Source organism: Nycticebus coucang, chromosome 13 (genome assembly GCF_027406575.1).
Source record: "Nycticebus coucang isolate mNycCou1 chromosome 13, mNycCou1.pri, whole genome shotgun sequence".
Classification (NCBI taxonomy): domain Eukaryota; kingdom Metazoa; phylum Chordata; class Mammalia; order Primates; family Lorisidae; genus Nycticebus; species Nycticebus coucang.
Window position 1 is genome coordinate 6,126,597 of NC_069792.1, and position 19,724 is coordinate 6,146,320.

General features: G+C 37.6%; 1 protein-coding gene across 1 annotated transcript in view; it reads left to right on the forward strand.

Annotated features, from left to right (window-relative positions):
- Positions 1 to 19,724, forward strand: part of RP1 (RP1 axonemal microtubule associated) — a 301,766-nt gene that overhangs the window by 252,661 nt on the left and 29,381 nt on the right. The window contains exon 26 of the mRNA XM_053558851.1: positions 17,371 to 17,590. Coding sequence (XP_053414826.1) covers positions 17,371 to 17,590 — 220 coding nt within the window. The remainder of the gene's footprint in view (positions 1 to 17,370; positions 17,591 to 19,724) is intronic.

The following is a 19,724-nucleotide window of genomic DNA, read 5'->3' on the forward strand; positions in this document are numbered from 1 at the left end:
AAGTCTGATAGGGTTATGCCTATGGCTTTGTTTTTATTAACCAAGAATGGTCTTGGCTATATGGAGTTTTTCTGATTCCATACAAAACAAAGCACTATTTTTTTCAGTTCTTCAAAGTATGATGTTGGTATTTTCATTGGATCTGTAGATTGCTTTGGGTAGATTAGACATTTTAACAATGTTGATTCTACCCAGCCAAGAGCATGGAATGTTCTTCCATTTGTTAATGTCTTCCATTATTTCTCTCTTTATACAGACATTTTACCTCTGTTGTTAGGTATATTTCTAAGTATTTCATTTTCTTTGAAGTTACTGTGAAATTGTGTCTCTGATTTACTTCTCAACTTGGCTGTTATTAGCATATACAAAGGCTACTGATTTGTGGACATTGAATTTATATCCTGAGATATTTCTATATTTCCCAATTACTTCCAGGAGTCTTGTGGTTGAGTCTCTGGGGTTTTCTAATTATAAGATCATATCATCAGCAAAAAGTGAGATTTTGACCTCCTCTCCACCCATTTAGATGCCTTTTATAACCTTCTCTTGCCTGATTGCATTGGGTAGAACTTCTAGAACTATGTTGAATAGTAGTGGAAATAGTGGACATCCTTGTCTGGTTTAGTACTAAGTGGAAAGGTTTCAGTTTTACTCCATTCAGTATGATATTAGCTGTGAGTTTGTCATAGATGGCTTCAATCAGCTTAAGAAATGTGCCATTTTCTTAAGTTCAGAAAGGATACTGAATTTTATGAAATGCTTTTTCAGCATTTACTGAGAGGATCATATGTTCTTTGTTTTTGCGTCTATTGATATGGTGAATTACATTTATGGATTTGCATATGTTAAACCAGCCTTTGTTCCCTGGGATGAAGCTTACTTGGTTGTGATGTACAATTTTCTTAATGTGTAGCTGCAATCTCTTAGCCAAGATTTTATTTAGTATTTTTGCTTCTATACTCATTAGTGACATTTTTCTGTAGTTCTCCTTTTCAGTTGGGTCCTTTCCTGGCTTTGGCATCATAATAATTTTTGCTTCATAGAACATGTTGGGGAAGCTTCCTTCCTTCTCAATGTTTTGGAAAGGGTTCTAACAAGGTACAAGCTCATCTTTAAAGGTTTGGTAGAATTCTGGTGTAAAGACTTCTGTTTAGGGCTTTGTTGTTGGAAGCGTTTTTATTGTTTCTTCAATTTCAGCGCTTGATATTGGTCTGTTCAAGAGATCTGTTTCTTCCTACTTAAGTCTAGCAAGATGATGTGATTCCAGATATTGGTCCATTTCCTCCACATTGTCAAATTTCTGGGCATAGAGTTTTTTTTAGTAGTCAGAGATAATCTCTTGTGTCTCAGTGGTATCAGCTGTTATATCCCCCTTTTTGTTTCTGATTGAGGTTATTACAGATTTCACATATTTGTTTCTAGTTAATTTGGCCAATGGTTTATTGATTTTATTTATGTTTTCAAGAAAGCAACTTTTTTTCCATTAATTTTCTGAATGATTCTTTTGTTTTCCGTTACATTTATTTCTGATTTAATTTTGGTTATTTCTTTTCTTCTGCTGGGCTTGGGATTGGATTGCGCTTCCTTTTCCATTATAGGATTATTCCTTAGGTTGTTGCTGTGCTCTCTTTCTCTTTTCCAGACGTAGGCATCTGATGCAATAAATTTCTGTCTTAGGACTGCTTTTGCAGTGTCCCAGAGGTTTTGGTGGCTTGTGTCTTCATTGTTGTTATGTTTGAGAAAGTTAAAGATTTCCTCATTTATCACTTCTGATCCAACTATCATTCAGCATAAGGTTGTTTATTTCCTTGCCTTTGTGTGGTTATGAAAAATTTTGTTGGAGTTGCATTTCATCTTTATTTTCTTGTCCAACATCCAAAGTATAATTTCAATTCGTTTGATTTTGTTGAGGTTTGATTTGTTCCTAAGATATGATCTATTTTGGAGAATGTTCCATAGGCTGACAACAACATACATTCCTTAGCTTTGGAATGGTATGTTCTGTATATTTCTATTAAGCACAGTTGTTCTGGAGTTGCATTTAAGTCCCTTCTACCTTTGTTTAGTTTCTTTTAGAAGATACTTGCTCAGCTTTAAAAGGGGGATATAAAGTCTCCAGCATGGTGTTATAGGATATCATATTGCTCAGACAATCAATGCCTTTTTCAAAAATCTGGGAGCATTTAAGTTTGGGGGCATAAATATTTAGAATTAAAATGTCCATTTGTAGTATTGTTCCCTCTACCAGTATGAAGTGATCATCTTTATCTTTCTTGACTTTAGTTCCTTTAAATTCACTTATATTTGAAAATAAGGTTATGACCCCCCCCTCCACTTCTTCTGATTTCCATTTGCCTGATATAGTGTTTTCCAATCTTTCACTCTGTGTCTTCTTTTGTCATTTGAAGCTAGATGTGTTTCCTGGAGACAGCATATAGATAAAAAAGCACAAGCTTTTTATCCAATCAGCCAGTGTATGCATCTTCAGTGGGGAATTCAAGCCATTTACACTTATTGAGAGAATTGATAAATGTGGTGGAGTTCTATTCATCTTATTTTGTGAAAGTCCATTGTTTAGTTTTGTCCTTTGTGTCATTGTGGAACCTAGGTTTTATCCTTCAGTTTGTGGCTATTTATTTTGCTGGTGGTCCATTGTGATGGTCAGTGTGGAGAATAGGTCTAAGTATTTCCTGTAGAGCTGGTCTTATGGCAAATTTCTTCAATGCATGCATATCAATAAAAATTTGACTTTTCCATCAATTTTAAAGCTTAGCATATTAGGATATAGAATTCTGGGCAGAAAATTGTTTTGTTTAAGAAGGTTAAAGGTTGATGACCATTCTCTTCTGACTTAAAAAATTTTAGCTGAGAAGTTCACTGTAACCTTGATGGATCTTCCCTGTAGGTCAATTGGCACTTACTCCTCTCTGCTTGCAGAATTTTGTCTCTTGTCTTGACTTTGGACAAGTTCATTACAATGTGCCTTAGAGATACTCTGTTTGTGTTGAGATACCCAGAGTTCAATAGTCTTCTAAAAGGAGTGTTTAGGAATCTTCAGTGATACTTGGGAAATTTTCTTTATGATATCCTCTAGTAGGGCTTCCATTCCTTTGGGATAAGCTTCTTCCCCTCAGTGATCCCTATAATTCATATGTTGGAATGCTTCATGAAGTCCCACAATTCTCTTAGTGAACATCCTGTTTTTATTGCTCTTTTTTTCTGCTTCTTTAACTGCCTGTTTAGCTTAAAAGCTCTATCCTCTAATTCTGAGATTCTTTCTTCTCCCTGGTGTAATCTGTTACTGATACCTTCTACTGCATATTTAATTTCCCTGCATATTTAATTTTCCTTACGCTTTGCTGTCTGCTTTCTGTATTTTTCATATCTTTCATCTGTTTTCGGATTTCCTTTTGGTTATTTTCCACTTTCTCCGCAATTTCCTTCATTATTTTTACCATCCATATTTTAAATTCCCTTTCTGTCGTTTCCATCATTTAAGGTGGAATCCTCTGTAGTAACTACCTCATGATCCCTTGGGGGCGGGGTGTGTGCTCTGTTCTGGTTTTTCATGTTGTCAGGATTTTTCTGTTGGTTCTTCCTTGTGAGTGTTTTACTTTTGTCTCCTTCCTCACCCTACTTTTTCCTTTCACTTCCTCCTTCTCTTTAAGTTACCTGGTCTGTCTGATCTTAGGTGTTGAAGTGTCCTTTTAGTATAGAACCAAAAGGAAGAGAAGAGTAAAGAGCAAGAAGGGAGAAAAGATAGAAAAAGAGAAAATAAAAAGGAAAAGGGAAGATTGACCACAAGAAGAAAGGAACAGAAAGAGAGGTACAAGAGTAATAGTGGTGCTCAGCAGGGTGCTTTGATCCATACCCACAATTCCTAGACTCTGGGGGGGCTGGGGTACCTTGAGGTCAGGAGCTCCTTGCCAGCCTGAGTGGAAACAAGACTCCATCTCCACCAAATAGAGAGGAAAAATAAAAAAAACAACAAACAAACAAACAGCAGTTTGCCCCTAGCGTACTTCCAAAAGCCAAAGCTAGAAAGACCCCCATACCAGAGGATCAAGGTCTCCTTAAGGCAGACCAAGCTGTGTCACCCCAGCCCAGGCTTTGGAGTGAGGCTGTGTTCCATAAATGAAATACAGATTGACAAAGAATGAAACAGATTAGAAAAGCAGAAATAATAAGAGTATTTAAAGATAATTGAAAATAAAATTATATAAGATGTGGGTGGCACCTGTGGCTCGAAGGAGTAGGGCGCTGGCCCCATATACCAGAGATGGCAGGTTCAAACCCGGCCCCAGCCAAAAACTGCAAAAAAAAAAAAAAAAGAAAAAAAATTATAAGATGTAAAAAAGGGGGATTATATCCTAGTTGTTATTTGAGAAATTTATGTAGGAAAGATAAGAAAAGTAGAAAAATCTTTACAAAAAGAGAGAGAAAAGGGGAGAAAATGGAAAGGAAAGAAAGAATAAAAGGAGTCAGAAAATTATAGCAAAAATGGAGCCCTTGTTATTGGATAATGCAAGAATGGAAAACAAAAATACTATAAAACAAAACAAAAAAATCTTATGGGATAAAATTGGGTGGGGGGAGTGTAACAGGAGCAGAAGAGCTAGCAAAAAATGGAGCCCTTAATATTGAAGAAGGAAGCAATGAATAATTTAATTATAAAAAAAGGAAAGAAAATGGGGTAGCATCTGTGGCTCAACAGAGTAGGGGGCTGGCCCCATATGCTGGAGGTGGTGGGTTCAAACTCAGCCCCAACCAAAAACTGCAAAAAAAAAAAAAAAAAAAAGAAAGAAAGAAAATGAAAGATATAGGGATAAAAGCTTGAAAAAAAATTTTAAATGAAAAAAGTATATACATATTGCCTTATATTGCCTGGACAACAGGTGATCTTCTGGGGTATGAGATGTTAATCACATCGCTGATATAGCTGTAAAAGATGGAGGTTGGAAGCCTCTGTCTTTCTAGGAGACCTGGTCCTGTCTTTGTGATTTCTTTGCCCTCAGTCCCCACAGGGGTGGGAGCCTGAAGCTCTCATCAGTCTCTTTAATAGACATGCCTCAACCTTTCCAAACCGTGTCCCTTGGCCATGCAGTGGCTTTCCCAGCAAAGTGTGTGTTGCTCAAATCTCCCTATGGGTGGCTGCCCAGCTTATCAGGCGTGCCAGAACTGGCCTTGCACTAGGACCCTGAGGGCTGATCTTGCAAGGCAGTGCTCCCACTATGGCTGCTTCTAGCCTGCAGCCCAACAATAGCTCAGTCCTAGCCCCTGGGTGCTGTTTCAGATCACTCACTTGCCAAAGCTGTCCCACGGTAACTCCATCAAGTGATCAAGTCCAAAAATAAATATAAAATAAAATAATAAAATAAAACCTGGGCTCAGTATCTGTAGGTCAGTGACTAGGGTGCTGGCCACATGCACTGGGGCTGATGGTTTCAATCCAGCCTGGGCCTGCCAAACAACAGTGACAACTACAACAACAACAAAATAGCCGGGCATTGTTGTGGGTGCCTGTAGTCCCAGCTACTTGGGAGGCTGAGGCAAGAGAATCACTTAAGCCCAAGAGTTTGAGGTTACTGTGAGCTGTGACGTCACAGCTCTCTACCTCGGGTGACTCTGTCTCAAAAAAAAAAAAAAACCCACAACCAACAAAAGCCTGCAGGCTAGGCCTTCTCTCTCTGAAAACTGAACTGGCTGGCCTCTGCCAGCACACAAGTACTTTCTGTGCTGGTTCTCCACTGCTCTGTCCTCCTCTTGGGCTCCTGGAGTCTCCTGTTTCTTCCCTGTGTTCCTGACTGATGTGTCTGGGCACAGTCATCCAAGCCAGAAAGGCTGGAGTCCTTTCTCCCTGATCACCATACGTGGCTGCAAAGGCGCTATCTCTAATCCACCATCCTGCTCCCTTTTTTTTTTTTTTTTCCTGTTTTGAGTCTCCATTAGTAGATACTTCCACACTTAGGTTTGTTATATCTACTTCTTTATTTCTAGTAGTACCTTTTCTTGAAATCAGCATTTTTGTTACAATTAATGTAGATGTGCATATTTTTATGCTTGGTGCTCTCTTAGTATCTCACTTTCTCATCCTTTTCTTTTCTGTCTAGGTACTTATACAGTACATTTCTTGTATATAGCAACTAATTGGGTATTGGTTATTTTAATCCAGTCTGAGTATCTCCTCTGCTTAAAAAGTTTGTTTCATTTACTTTTTAACAAAAAATGAGATGATGACGTTCACACAGAATTCAGTGACATGTAGCATATTTGCAATATTATGCAACAACGATCTCATCTATTTCCAAAATATTTTCCTCATCCCAAAAGAAAACTCAGCACTCATTAAACAGTTACTCCTCCTTCTCACCTTCCTTCCAGCTGGCAACCAGTAATCTGCTTTCTGCTTCTTGGGATTGACTATTTCTGGAAATTTTATATCAATGGGCTCATCCAATAGTCTTTTATGGCTGACTTCTTTCATTTAGCATAATGTTCTTGAGATGCACCCATGTATCAGTAATTCATTTCTTTTTATGATTGAATAATATTCAGTTGTTTATTTATTCCACAATTTGTTTATCCATTCAGAATTGTTTGTATATACCACAATGTGTTTATCCATTCATCAATTGCTGGTCATTTTATTTCTAGATATTTGAGTTATTTCCATATTTGTCTGTGTGCACAGTGCTGCTGTGAATATTCATGTATGAGTATTTGTTGAATATCTGTTTTCAATTCTTTCACCTCTATAGCCTGGCAGTGGAATTGTTGAATAATATAGTAATACTATGTTAAACCTGATGAAAAACTGCCAAATTGTTTGCCATAATGGCCATATTTTATTGTTGTTTTAAGAACTCTTTATATATTCAATTGATATATAGGAATCTTATTATATATGTGATTCACATGTATTTTTTTTTTCCTCTTTCCTTTCCTTCTTTTGGGATAAACAACTACTCTTTTCTTCTTTTTTACTATTCAATAGTATCTCCTCTTTTGGCTTTTTACTATGCCTGTTTTTATTTTTCAATGGTTTATGTATGCTTTATGATTCTGTATGCTTTAGTGGTTATGAAAACATATTACAATATGCTTTCTCAACTTATCACATATAGTTTATTTTTAAAAATGGCATTCTATTTAAATTGTTTCCGTCCTTTGTGCTATTATTCCGATGCCTTTTCTTTCTAGATATATTATAAGCCCTGTAAAATATTCATAAATTTGCTTTAAATAATCAGTATATTTCCACAAAATTAAAGGGGAAAAATTATCTTTTATGTTTACTCATATATTTACCATTTCTATGAACTTCTGTTCTCATTGTAAATGTACATGCCCATATTATATTCTTTCTTTTAAACCCAAAGCACTTCCATTTGAATTTTTTATAGTACAAGCGGAAAAGTTATTAATTTTCTTAGTTTTTGTTTAAATGAAAATATGTTCATTTTTTCCTTCAGTTTTAGAGAATATTTTTGCTAGATATAAAATTTTAGGCTGACAACTTCAAATTTTTCTTAGAATATAAAAGATGTTTCATTGTATTCTGGCCTTGAAAAGATATAAGAATAAAGATTATTCTTATTTATATTCCCCTGAATATAATATGTGGGGTTTTTTGGGCCACTTTTGAAAATTTTTCTATTTTCTTATACAGTTACTATAATCTATCTAGGTGTGGTTTTCTTTATATATACTTTTCTTGGGATTCACTCTGATTCCTGGCTCTGTGGATTGATGCTTTTGATCAAAACTGGAAAATTTTAGTATGTATTTTAGTATTTTTCCTGCTACCTTCAATTTCTTCTTTCTTTCCCTTCATGTTGCTTTGATTGATGTTGTCTCACAGGACACAGAGGCTCTGTAAAATTGTTTTACTAATTTATTTATTGTATACTTTAATATGGATTTTTTCACTTAACCAACTTATCTTAAAATTTACTGATCTTTAGGGGAGGGGTGGGGGGAGGATGGGTGGTGGGACCACACCTATGGTGCTTCTTATAAGGGTACATGTGAAACTTACTAAATGTAGAATATAAATGTTTAACATAATAACTAAGAAAATGCCAAGAAGGCTTTGTTAACCAGTGTGATGAAAATATTTCAAATTGTATATAAAACCAGTACATGGTGCCCCATGATTGCATTAATGTACACAGCTGTGATTTAATAAAAATTAAAAAAATGAAAAAGAAAAAAATTTACTGATCTTTTTCTTTTTTTGACTCTGCTGTTAATCCCATCCAATTAATTTTTATTTCATTTATTATAATTTTTAGGTCTAGGATTTCCACCTGTTTCTTTTTGTAATTTCGAAATCTCTCTTGAAAATGCTAATTTCTCCACTCATTATATTCCTATTTTCCTGTGTATACTATAGCATATTTGTTTTAACTGTTTTAGGGTCTTTTCTTGTGATTCAAACATCTGTGTTGTTAGTGAGTTATTTTTATTAACTAATTTTTTCTATTGACATTTTCCAGTTTCTTCATATATTTAATAATTTTTGATAACATACTAGACCTTCCTGGTAATGATGCAGAAACTGTGGATTTTATTATATTCAATTTATAAAACCCTGGTTTTGTAACTTGGTGGAACTCAAACTCCAATGTCTCTCTCTAAAGTCTCCTATGGTAAATAGCAGATGAAATTGCCACTCAGTTTTTTCAGTCTTCTGACTTATTTTCTCTCTGTACCTACATCTGAATAGTGTAGTTATTGGTCTAGGATTTAACTGGTATTTACATGCAGTTTTGAGGGTGCTAACCCACTTTTGTTCTTTGTGTTCAAGAATTTCCCATCTTGATTTGGGAAATTATTCTAGTAGTTCCAAATTCATCTGCTCACTCTTCAGCAGATTGGACTGCGGCTTTGTGCTTGAGTTCTAGTCTTTTTGTGCCTTGTAGACTTAGGAATGCCCTCAAGGAAAAACTCATGTAACATTTATTTTGCTGTTTTAAAAGGTAAATTCTTTCCCCCTCTTATTTAAATACAAATCTTCTACTTTTCTGCCTTCTTTGCTTATTTTACAGTATCCTCAAGCAATTGTTTATATTTTATCCAGATTTTATTATTATTTCTAGAAAGTTGGGTCAAATAAGTTACTTTTCCATAATGAAACTGGAACCTAAATAAAGAATTGATAACAATCTGTTTATACTAGGCCAAGTTTACGTGAAAATCCAGAAGAAATATTACTATGCTGAAAAAAATCAAAGATCAATACTATGGGACATTAGCTTTAACCTTTATCACACAACTTTTTCATCAAGATATCAGAATTTATTTCCCAAAAGAATTCATTGATTCTTGAAAACCTAGAGTGCATAAGAAAGTAAAAGCCATTGTTTTCAGCCATTTAGACAGTATTAACTGGACTACAAAGTGTTACCTTTGAGTTAAGAAAAAAACAAAGAAACAAAAACGTTGAAGTATTAATAAGGTCTTTTCCACAGTTATTGGGTCGCAGATACTTACAGGGAGAATGCCAAAGCAGATCATCAAAATTTTGCAAATTATTATCAGATTTGTAGGTCCACTGAAAGTTTGAAGAAAATTAAGAAAACACATGAAAATGAAAAAATAAAAACCAAATAGCTATGTTATTTATTTAACAAATGTTCATAGGATCTACTGCCTGCCAAATGCTATATAAATACTAAGGATATGGAGAAGAAAGACAGAGCTCAGGTCCTCAAGGACTTCAGGGTATGGGGGGGAACAGCCACAACACAGTGTAGTCAGCACTTAAGATGAGCAAAGGACAAAGACTTGAATTTGTTGCCTTAAGAAAGTGAGACCAGGGTATTGAAGGTGCCAGTGTTAGTTTTTGAGCTAGTAGCTAATAGCTCTCAAATCTTCAGAAGCACAATCAGGTTCATGAGAAATTGTTCCGTCTGCAAGTTAAGCACATGTTATTCTGAACAGGAATAGTGATACAGGGTTGACGGGGAGCCCCCATTTTCTAGGCCCATAGAGGCTCAGGACTAGACTCCACCAGCAAACAGGCCCTTTGTAAGCCTCATTCTCTGGACACAAAGTTGTAAATAAGCAGCCTGACCGGATCTCGTCCGGGCTGCCTTTCCCAGAACACACCCTGATGCCTCTCCCAGAGTAGAGAAGAGCTTTCTCAGAGCAAAGACTGCAGGGCCGCATTCCTCTGCACTGTGGCAGTTTTAAAATTAATGTCTGCCCACAAGCCCCTCGTGCCAAATGGTTTGCGGCATATTACAGACACACACTCCATCTCCCCACTGTCTGCATCCCCATCCGCAGGATAGGAAAAGCAGTATACAGTCCCCTAGACAGAAGGCCCACAGGGGCCACCACTCCAGTCTCCCCTTTGGCTTGCCGAAGGCTTTGGCTTCTTTTCCCTCTTATCTATCTATATATTAATAAATTCTGTTCTTTCACTTACTCAGCGGTCCATGGATTCATTCTTCAATTCTGGGACCAAGGACCTGGCAAAAATTCTGGCTACACTAGAATCTGCCATCACTAGGTCCTTGAAAACCTTTTAAGACCAATGAGGAAAGGGTGTTTGAACTTAGGTTTGTGAATAGCACTGAGACTAAAGAATAAAGCTGCTTAAAGAATGGCTGCTTAATTTTATTTTATTTAATTAATTAATTAATTAATTAAATCATACCTGTGTACACTAATGGGATCATGGGGCACCATACACTGGTTTTATAGACTGTTTGACACATTTTCATCACACTGGTTAACATAGCCTTCCTGGCATTTTCTTAGTTATTGTGTTAAGACATTTATATTCTACATTTACTAAGTTTCACATGTACCCTTGTAAGATGCACCACACCATGGAATATTATGCAGCCTTAAAGAAAGATAGAGACTTTACCTCTTTCATGTTTACATGGATGGAGCTAGAACATATTCTTCTTAGTAAAGTATCTCAAGAATGGATGAAAAAGTATCTGATGTACTCAGCCCTACTATGAAACTAATTTATGGCTTTCATAGGAAAGCTATTACCCAGCTGCTTAATTTTAGAAGGAAGCCTCAATACTCCCAGGGGTCCTCAAACTGTGGCCCAGGGGCCACATGAGGCGGTGTGATTATATTTGTTCCCGTTTTGTTTTTTTACTTCAAAATAAGATATATGCAGTGTGCATAGGAATTTGTTCAGAGTTTGTTTTTTTTTTTTAAACTATAGTCAGGCCCTCCAACGGTCTGAGGGACAGTGAACTGGCCCCCTGTTTAAAAAGTTTGAGGACCCCTGCGTGGCCATAAAGCCCCTGCACCCTTTAAAACATCTAAGTATCATTTACTCATCAAGAAAAGAGGCAGTTTCTTTTCCAATTCTTTCATACATTAGGATCTTTTAATGTGTGATATGATACAAGAACCATATGATATTTTTATGTATAATGTAACTAACTGTCTGTGCTTTGGGAGGTTGGTTTTTCCCTCCCTCCTTTCCTTTCTTCCTCTTTTCCTTCCTCCCTCTCTCCCTCCCTTTCTTCCTTTCTTTCTTTTCTTCTTGTCTTCATGGCATTACTTCCTCTTAGAATTCATCCTAACAATGGTCAGTGTTTCTAACTTACCACAGCTCAAATTTAGTCTGTACTTCCGCATTCCTGCAGATAAAATACCCCAGATGAGCGTTCATGGGTCACAAAGCTCATTTGTGTTCCCATGTGTTTTTCTAAGATACAAAAGCTCTTAAATAGAGAATACTGACTTTGCACAACACTAAATTTGCCTCTAGAATTTAAGTTTTAAAAATAACTTACTTACCATAAGTAACTCTCATGAAGATATTTAGTGTATGCTAGTTAGAAAAATTCAACTGGGCAGTCATGACATACGGAGGGAGGACTGTGGTAAGAGATTCATCTGAGAGCAGATAGCTGAGGAGCAAAGGCCTTTTTGCATAAACTGCACGAATATTCACGTAGCCTGTCGTTTGCCTTGGAGATGCAGCTTATGTCTTTATACTTTTGTATCTGATCATCCTCTATTATGCTATGGGATTTTTGTGTAAAAAAAAGCCTATTTTTGAAAATGTGGAATATACATTGTATGCAGAATTTGAAAAGGCAATGTATCTTACTGAAGTTCGTTTTTCAACTTTGCAAATCTTTTCAGATTTTTTTTGCATTAATAATTCCATTTTCATTATCAAATGAAAATGTCCTTTCTTGCATCAATCTTCAAATTCTTTCTTGAGCAGCCCTCAAATTACTGTCTGATTTTCCAATTATTTTAATCAAATGCTCTCTAAGAGAAGGATCGCTATGGTCTGAACACGGGTAACCAGCCATGAGTCCTGCTGACTGCTGAGGGAAGCCTCTCTCCGCCCCTCTACCCTGCTCTCTGGCCCGAGAACTGTAAGGGACGACAACTGTAAGGGATGCCCAGTCTGTGGATTTCAAAGTGTTTTCACAAGATTTTTTGTTTTGGTCCTTACTGTAAGAATAGTTAGTCTTTATATATAGCGAAATAATATAAAAATTACTAACTCATAGTGTAGGAGCCAATGCAGGAGCCAATGCAGACAAAAAGACTCTCAGTCACCAGTTGGAAGAGGAAGTGGCTTTATTCTTTTGCCAGGGAGACTCGGCAGACTAGTGTCTCAAGAACCGAGCCCCCCCCAACACAATTTCTGGCCTTACTTTTATACAGATTTTGGGCTTTTGTGCACGTGAAAATCTCATGAATCAGGGAAGGCCGGTGCCTGCCCTTAGAACATAGCTGCCCATTCTCAAAGACAATAGAAGGTCTAGGAAGTTAAGGTTACACCAGACATCTTCTAAAAGGGTGTATAGACAACAGGAGCCTCAGCTGCTGTGCAGGTCGTAATTAATAACTTCCTACTTACCTTTAGATCATTGCAGACCACCTGGACTTGCCTGCACAGAGTTGCCGGGGCAAAATTCGCTCCTCTTTTCCTCACCTGCCTCAGTAGTTTTTCAGTAAGGACTGGAATGAATCTCTCTCTCTGCCTGCTTAATTTCTCTTTCTCTTGCTGCTAGCACCCCCCACCCCCAACCGTTTCCTTTTCACAAGCCACCAAGGAGCCCAGCAGATAAAAGAAAATGTAAATTCTTTCTCTTTACATTTCATCCGCTCTCTGTCTTTAAGAATTTGTTCATAACCTCAAGGGTTCTGTCCCTGAAATAATAGGGTATGAGCTGAGTGTCTGCCCTCAGATCTTGGCCAAAAATAATATATCAGTCAAAATCAACAAGTCAAAATCAACAACAAAATCAATTGATGTTTATCAATCAAAACATCCGTAATAAGCTGTCTCCAAAGCAAAGACAGCTGCTTATCATCCTGCAGAAGGAAAAACAGACACAGCATTCACACCCAGGATACTTTGTGTAACTGCCTTTCTTTGTCTTCTCCTTAAATTCAGGAGCTGCTTAACCTCAGCGAGGGCATTCGTCCTTTCTTTTGGATGCAAAGCCCTTTCTCACTCCTTTTCTCTCTCTCTTCCCCCTCCCTCCTAATATGAAATAAGCTTATACTTTCATATGCTTATCTTGGCAGAGAGAAATTCTTTTCTCATCCTGTGCCCAGTGCCTGCTGAAATGTCCACCCCAACACTTACAAAAGCTCTCTTTTTGCTAACTCAGATCTCCAGGCAGATTTTCAAATGACAAATGTTCTTTTTTTCCTCTCATTTCCTGTTTCCCAGAACCCACTGGAACCTGTTCACAGATAGGCTCACCCCGTCATTAGGAAACCCTCCCTGCGAAGACCCCCACTCAGTGTCCCTAGTGGAGGGGCAGGTGCGGGAAGGACACTTCAGCGGAGAGGGCTGGTCTCCTTAGGTCTCTCCTCCTCCCATGGGAACCCCCAGCTCAGCGCTGCAGGGTCACAGTTGGGGACAATCAGATGTCTGTAGAATTAAAGTAGGTGGTCTTCAGTTTCTTTCTCCCTACTGTATTCATTCTTTCTTCTTCCCATTCCCTTTAGTGATGACAATAAAATTACTATGATTAGCACCAGCTACTGAGTACCTAAGATGTACGTATTTGTCTAATTTTGCTAACTGATATCCAGCAGTCCCCCCTTATCAGCGGTTTCATTTTCCCTGGTTTCAGTCACCTGAGGTCAACTGTGGTCTAAAAATATTAAATGGGGCCTGGCACATTGGCTCACGCCGGTAATCTTAGCATTATGGGAGGCTGAGGCGGGAGCATCCCTTGAGCTCAGGGGTTTGAGATCAGCCTGAAATGTGAGACCCCATCTCTACTAAAATTAGAGAAATTAGCTGGGCATGGTGGTGAGTACCTGTAGCCCCAGCTCCTTGGGGTCCTTGGCAGGAGGATTGTTCCAGCCGGGGAGTTTGAAGTGGTGGTGAGCTAGGCTGAGGCCACTGTACTCTAGCCTGGGCAACAGAGTGAGGCTCTGCTCAAAAAAAAAAAAAAATAATCAAGTCATTCTGAGTATTGTGATAAAAGCTCACGGATGCTGCTCGTTCCTCGGAGTCCAGGTCTCTCGTTACCTATACTGAATTGTCTCGCTGGGTTTTCCTTACACCCCCACTTTGTTTATTTCACTCCTTGTACAGCTCCAGTTAGTTTATACCTCTGTCCTCACATGCAGATCGTGAGATCTTTGTTTATGTGCTTGCTTAGAACAATGTTTGTAAGAACTTGCTAAGCATCGAAGCGGTTTAACTGCACACTTAGCCTGCTCTTAGAGTAGTGTTTATAAGAAGCAGTTATCCAAACGTGGTGGGTACTCAAACTGCTTTTTTTCTTCCTTAAATTCAGTGTAGAATCAACCCTTTTATGTTAATAATTTCAACTACCCGAATTAGATATTCTCAGATAAGAATTTTTTTGTGTATATGTTCTACTTATTGGGGTGGGGGTATTGGTACTATTTCTAATTTCAGTATGTGACAATAAAGCACTGGGTTGGGCTAGCTTTCAACAACTCTTCTGCCTCTCCCCGAACCTGTGTCTCTATCTATATGCAGATTGATGACAATTTTATGTTTATCTTTGGTCCTCAGATTGACAACAATTTTATTTTAACCTGTGATGGTACATGATTTTAAAATAATTCTCATTGTGGAGAATAATTGAGCTAACATGTGGTCCATCTTTTTGATGAAAGCCTTCCTATATTTGGAATCACTTTTTTTTTTTTTTAATTTCAAATGTAGGAAGCTAAAAGCAGAAAACTAAAAACAGTTATGCGTGAGAATAATTTCTTGGCATATTACCGTTTTATTTGATTGAAGCTGAAATAACCCAAGTTGATTGCATTAAACCAGAACTAATAATTCCGAACCAGTTTGGCTAATTTGTTACAAGTAATTTGGGAGCAATAGAGCACTGGCCAGGCTGTGGTTCAATCACTTCCATTCTGAGTCTAACTGGCTAACCCAGGCATGCTTGGTGTATGAATAATTTAGTTTTTGTACCATGGCACCATTGAGTTATTATTTAGAAGTATTTTTTACTAGCAGAGTTAGACACAGGATTTATCGATTTACATTTCACTTGTGATGGCCAAACATTAGTGTTAATTCCTTTCTATGAGCACTAGATTCATCTTCTATCCTGTCTTTAGGTAGATTTAGACACTTTTTTTGATAATTAGCACAAAGATCTGATTGATAAAACAATAGTTGGTAATACTTACTGAGCACTGTAGTACTCCATAAGATTGGTACTATTACAGCATTCAGACACTGAAGCTTAGAAAGGTTGAGAAAGTGGCTGCAGTTAAAAGGAACTTTCCAACTCAGGTCTGTTTGAATTCAAAACCCGAGGTTGCAGTGACAGTGTTATTTTGCCTAAAGGTGCATGTTGGAGTGTGCTAGTACTTTTTAGCATATTGCCTATTATCTGAAGCTGAGAGGAGGATTTCAGGAGTTCTGGACTTACTTGAATGAAGTACCAATATTAAGGTTTCCTACATGGTTAGAATGTCTATAACCGCCTCGTTCCATAAATAATAGGAGGGGCCAACTAAGAGCATTTTGGCTGCAGGACAGAATTCATTCAGAAAAATTATCACTAATACAGCAATACAAGATTATATTACCAAGAAAAAAATATTTTAGTAGGAAAGGTGGCAGGCTTGCCTACCTCTAGAGTAACTTCCCATGTTGATGTCATTGTTTATGGCAACATCGATGGGGAGAAAACCGTTGCAGGTTGTGGTGCTGGAGACAAAATGACAGAAGGCGGGTTACGTCATTGCCTGACTCATGATCCTTGGCTGTTTTTACTCTTATGAGTATGCTCCATGGCAGAAGGATTTTGCAGATGTGATTAAGGTTACTAATCACCAGGTGGGCCTGTTCTAAGTCATGGGAGCCTCTAACAGCAAACACTTTTCTCCGATTGGTAAGTAGGTGGGGAGCCAGAAACTCCAATCACGAGAAAAGTTTGATGTCCTCTTGGTGATTTGGAGATGAAGAAGGTCAAGGAAAGAGGGACCACAAGGTCGAGGAAAGAGGGACCTCAGTCCTACAGCAGCTAGGAAGTGGCTTCTGCCAACAATATGAGTAAACTTGGAGGTTGACGTTTTCCTAGTGCTTCCAGGAAAGAACCGAGCCCCCCAACACCTCGGTCTCAGCTTGTGCGGCCTTAGGCTCGGGCTCCCCCAAGCCACATGGTACCTGGACTTCTGACTCATGAAATTGGGAGACAGTAGCTGGGTCTTGTTTCAAGTTCATGGTAATTTGTTATGGCAGAAATGGAAAACTAGTGCCATCTATATTGGTTCAGTTTTTTTCCTATGACCCCTGTAAGAATTTTCAAAAGAAAAATATTGCTTACTCTGAATAGTAAATAAGTAAATAGTAAATAATAGTAAATAGTAAACAAACAGTGTTTGTTGTGCCAGTTCAGGGAGTGCAAATGGGCATAACGTTGCCAATACTGCTGTAAAAATCACAGGTTTTCTGTTGCAAATTTGGTCTGCTTCAGGGCCCGCTAGTTAACTCTACTTTAAATCTAGGAGCTTCCTCAGGATCTCACTTTAATGGGAACATTTAATCTATTATAAGCACCAGAGAATTAGATTACCTTTTGTCAGCTCTAATCACTGAATCAATAATGTATATTACTAATTGCAATGAAATATTTATTTTGAAAGATAGTAATGATGAGTTGCTAAAAAAAGATGTAACAGAAACTCGCTGGATTTAATCTATTAGTTTGCCCACAGTCAGTGGAAACATCCTTCACCACTTAGAATAGCACTTCATGGTATTACAAGTAACTAGCTGTAAGGGAAATTAGTAAGGAGCGTGATAAAAAAGTAGATATTGAGTTCAAAATAGAATATGAATTTGGAATTTGAAAAATCAAATTGTAGAAGTAGAGCGTTTTCTTTTCCTTTCCATTACAGATTAATCTTAAGGATATTGGTGAAATCTATAAAATTCGCATTGGGCATGACAATAGTGGAAAGGATCCTGGGTGGTATCTGGAAGAAGTTGTACTTGAAAATTTAGCCACCAATGAGCTGATTTGTTTAACTGTTGATTCCTGGATAGCTGAGGATGAAAATGATGGCGATTTATGGAAAGAAATGCCTGTTGGGAGAACTAACATAGCACCTTTGCCAAGTATGTAACTTTATTTCCTCTCTGATGGTTATGTTAATGTAATTGGTTATATATAATTATATAGTTAATAAATGGAATCATATATACATATTACATATAGAATTCCTTTCTGATGGTTATGTTAATATAATTTAATTATATTGATAATTAAAGTAATTGAGGTGACTTAAAAGCAGGGCTGGCACCCTTTTCTGTAGAAGGACAGACACAAGCTATCTTATGCTTTGTGGGATTTAGAGCCTGTGAAAAAACTGCTCACTGTCAGTGTCAAGAGGCAGCAGCTATAGGTGATATGTAAGAAATGGAGCAGCTCTGTGCCAATTACAACTTTTGTGGACATTGAAATTCAAATTTCATATGATTTTTATTTGTCAAGAAATGGTATTATGCTTTTCATTTTTAATAAGTTATTAAGAAAAATATAAAGCATTCTGTCTCCTGGACTGTACAGAATCAGGTGCTGGCAGATTTGGCCACAGGCCATATGGAGTTTGTCTCCCCCTGATTTAGGAAGTTAGGCTTTGGGATTAGCACCACTAGGTCTGTTCAAAGGCGCACACGTGTAGACAAGGATATATGTGTGTGGCCAGCTCAACTTGTTGTAAGCTGCTTTTTAAATGTGACTTTCTTTTTAGCCATACTATGTTAATAAATGTCCGTGGTTATGAACTTAGGAGCATCAGAATTTCCTTCCTTAGTACTGTTTCTTTTTTGCCTCCAGTGAATGCACATGATGCTTTAATTTTCCCTCTTTTTGATTTCTCTGGAAGTCTTTGCTTGGCAGCTCATTGATGCCCAGAACCCACCACATCCAAAACCAAAGTCATGGTCTCCTCCATATCACGTGGTCTTTTCTCTGCCAGCATCACACTCATCAGCTTTGTCTCCCAGTGGGGTCTCCATTCTACAAACATCCAAATGGTCAGGATGATGACGGGCACATGATGCGCAGGCTTTGTGCCACAAAATACTTGCTGATTAATTCAGACCTGGCAAGAAAGATTTGGGGTTAGATCGACTCAGTGAAAGACGAAATGAAGAACAATACTAATTCTTTACATTTGTATACAGGGTGGCCATAAAGTTCATGTGCAATTTAAAATAGTTGCTACCCTGTATATTAATGTTTTGATAGTTTGCAAAAACATTTTCTCATATCGAATCTCATTTATTACATAAACCTCGAGATCCTAATGGTTCTTTCAGTCATCCTGTGGTTCTGTGAGGGGGGCAGTGGCATCCAGGGGATGTCAGAAAGATGCTTAGGTGGAGAAGGTGAAAGGGTCCTCAGAGATGCGGAAGCCTGGCTCTTGGCCTGCGTGTCCCATGGCCTATCTATTCTAGTCAACCAACATGTTCGTAAAAAATGATGTTTAAAAGAGTTCTGAAATCCCTGGTACCAATAAGAAATAGAAGAAATCTTACTGACCTACTATATTATTTCTCAATTTGTAGCATTTTTTTTAAAGCTGCATTATTTTAAAATGGACTTTATTTAAACTCCATTAGACAGCCGTTTTGTATTCCTTTCAATTGCTTCTTATTTTATGTATGCACAATTTGTTACATGTAAAAAATGTGGAAGACAGTTTTATGCATTTAAAAAAATCTGAAATACAAAAGAAATGGCATTGTATCTTAAATGAACTATTGATTTGGGGTTCATTTAACTTGAGCAGCAATAAAGGCTCAGCATGTCTCCCCTGCATCTTTCTGCAACTAGCTAATGAAACTTTAGCCATTAGCATTTCCCATCTAAAGGGGTAATCTCTTAGCTGGAGCACACCAACCATTTCTTAAGGCATTTTCCCCAGCAAAATAATATAGTGTAATAATGTTGCAAAGAGAGAATGTGGTCTGGTTTTCTCATTTTTCTCAGGTTCTGGTAAGTCAGCCCAGCTGCCCCTTTCTCTCCAGATTGAATATTTGCTCCTTTAGGAGGAAATGACACTCTAATATTCGGGAATTAACTAGAGACCAAACTCCCTGCAGAGCAAGGAGCAGACTCAGCATGTTGAGTATCACCTTTTAAAAAATCATTCTTGGTGCCACTCAGAGGTTCATTTGCTGTTCTTATTTACTAATCCTATGGCAGATTAAAACCCAGGAATTGATGCTTTTCTGGTTTGGGTTT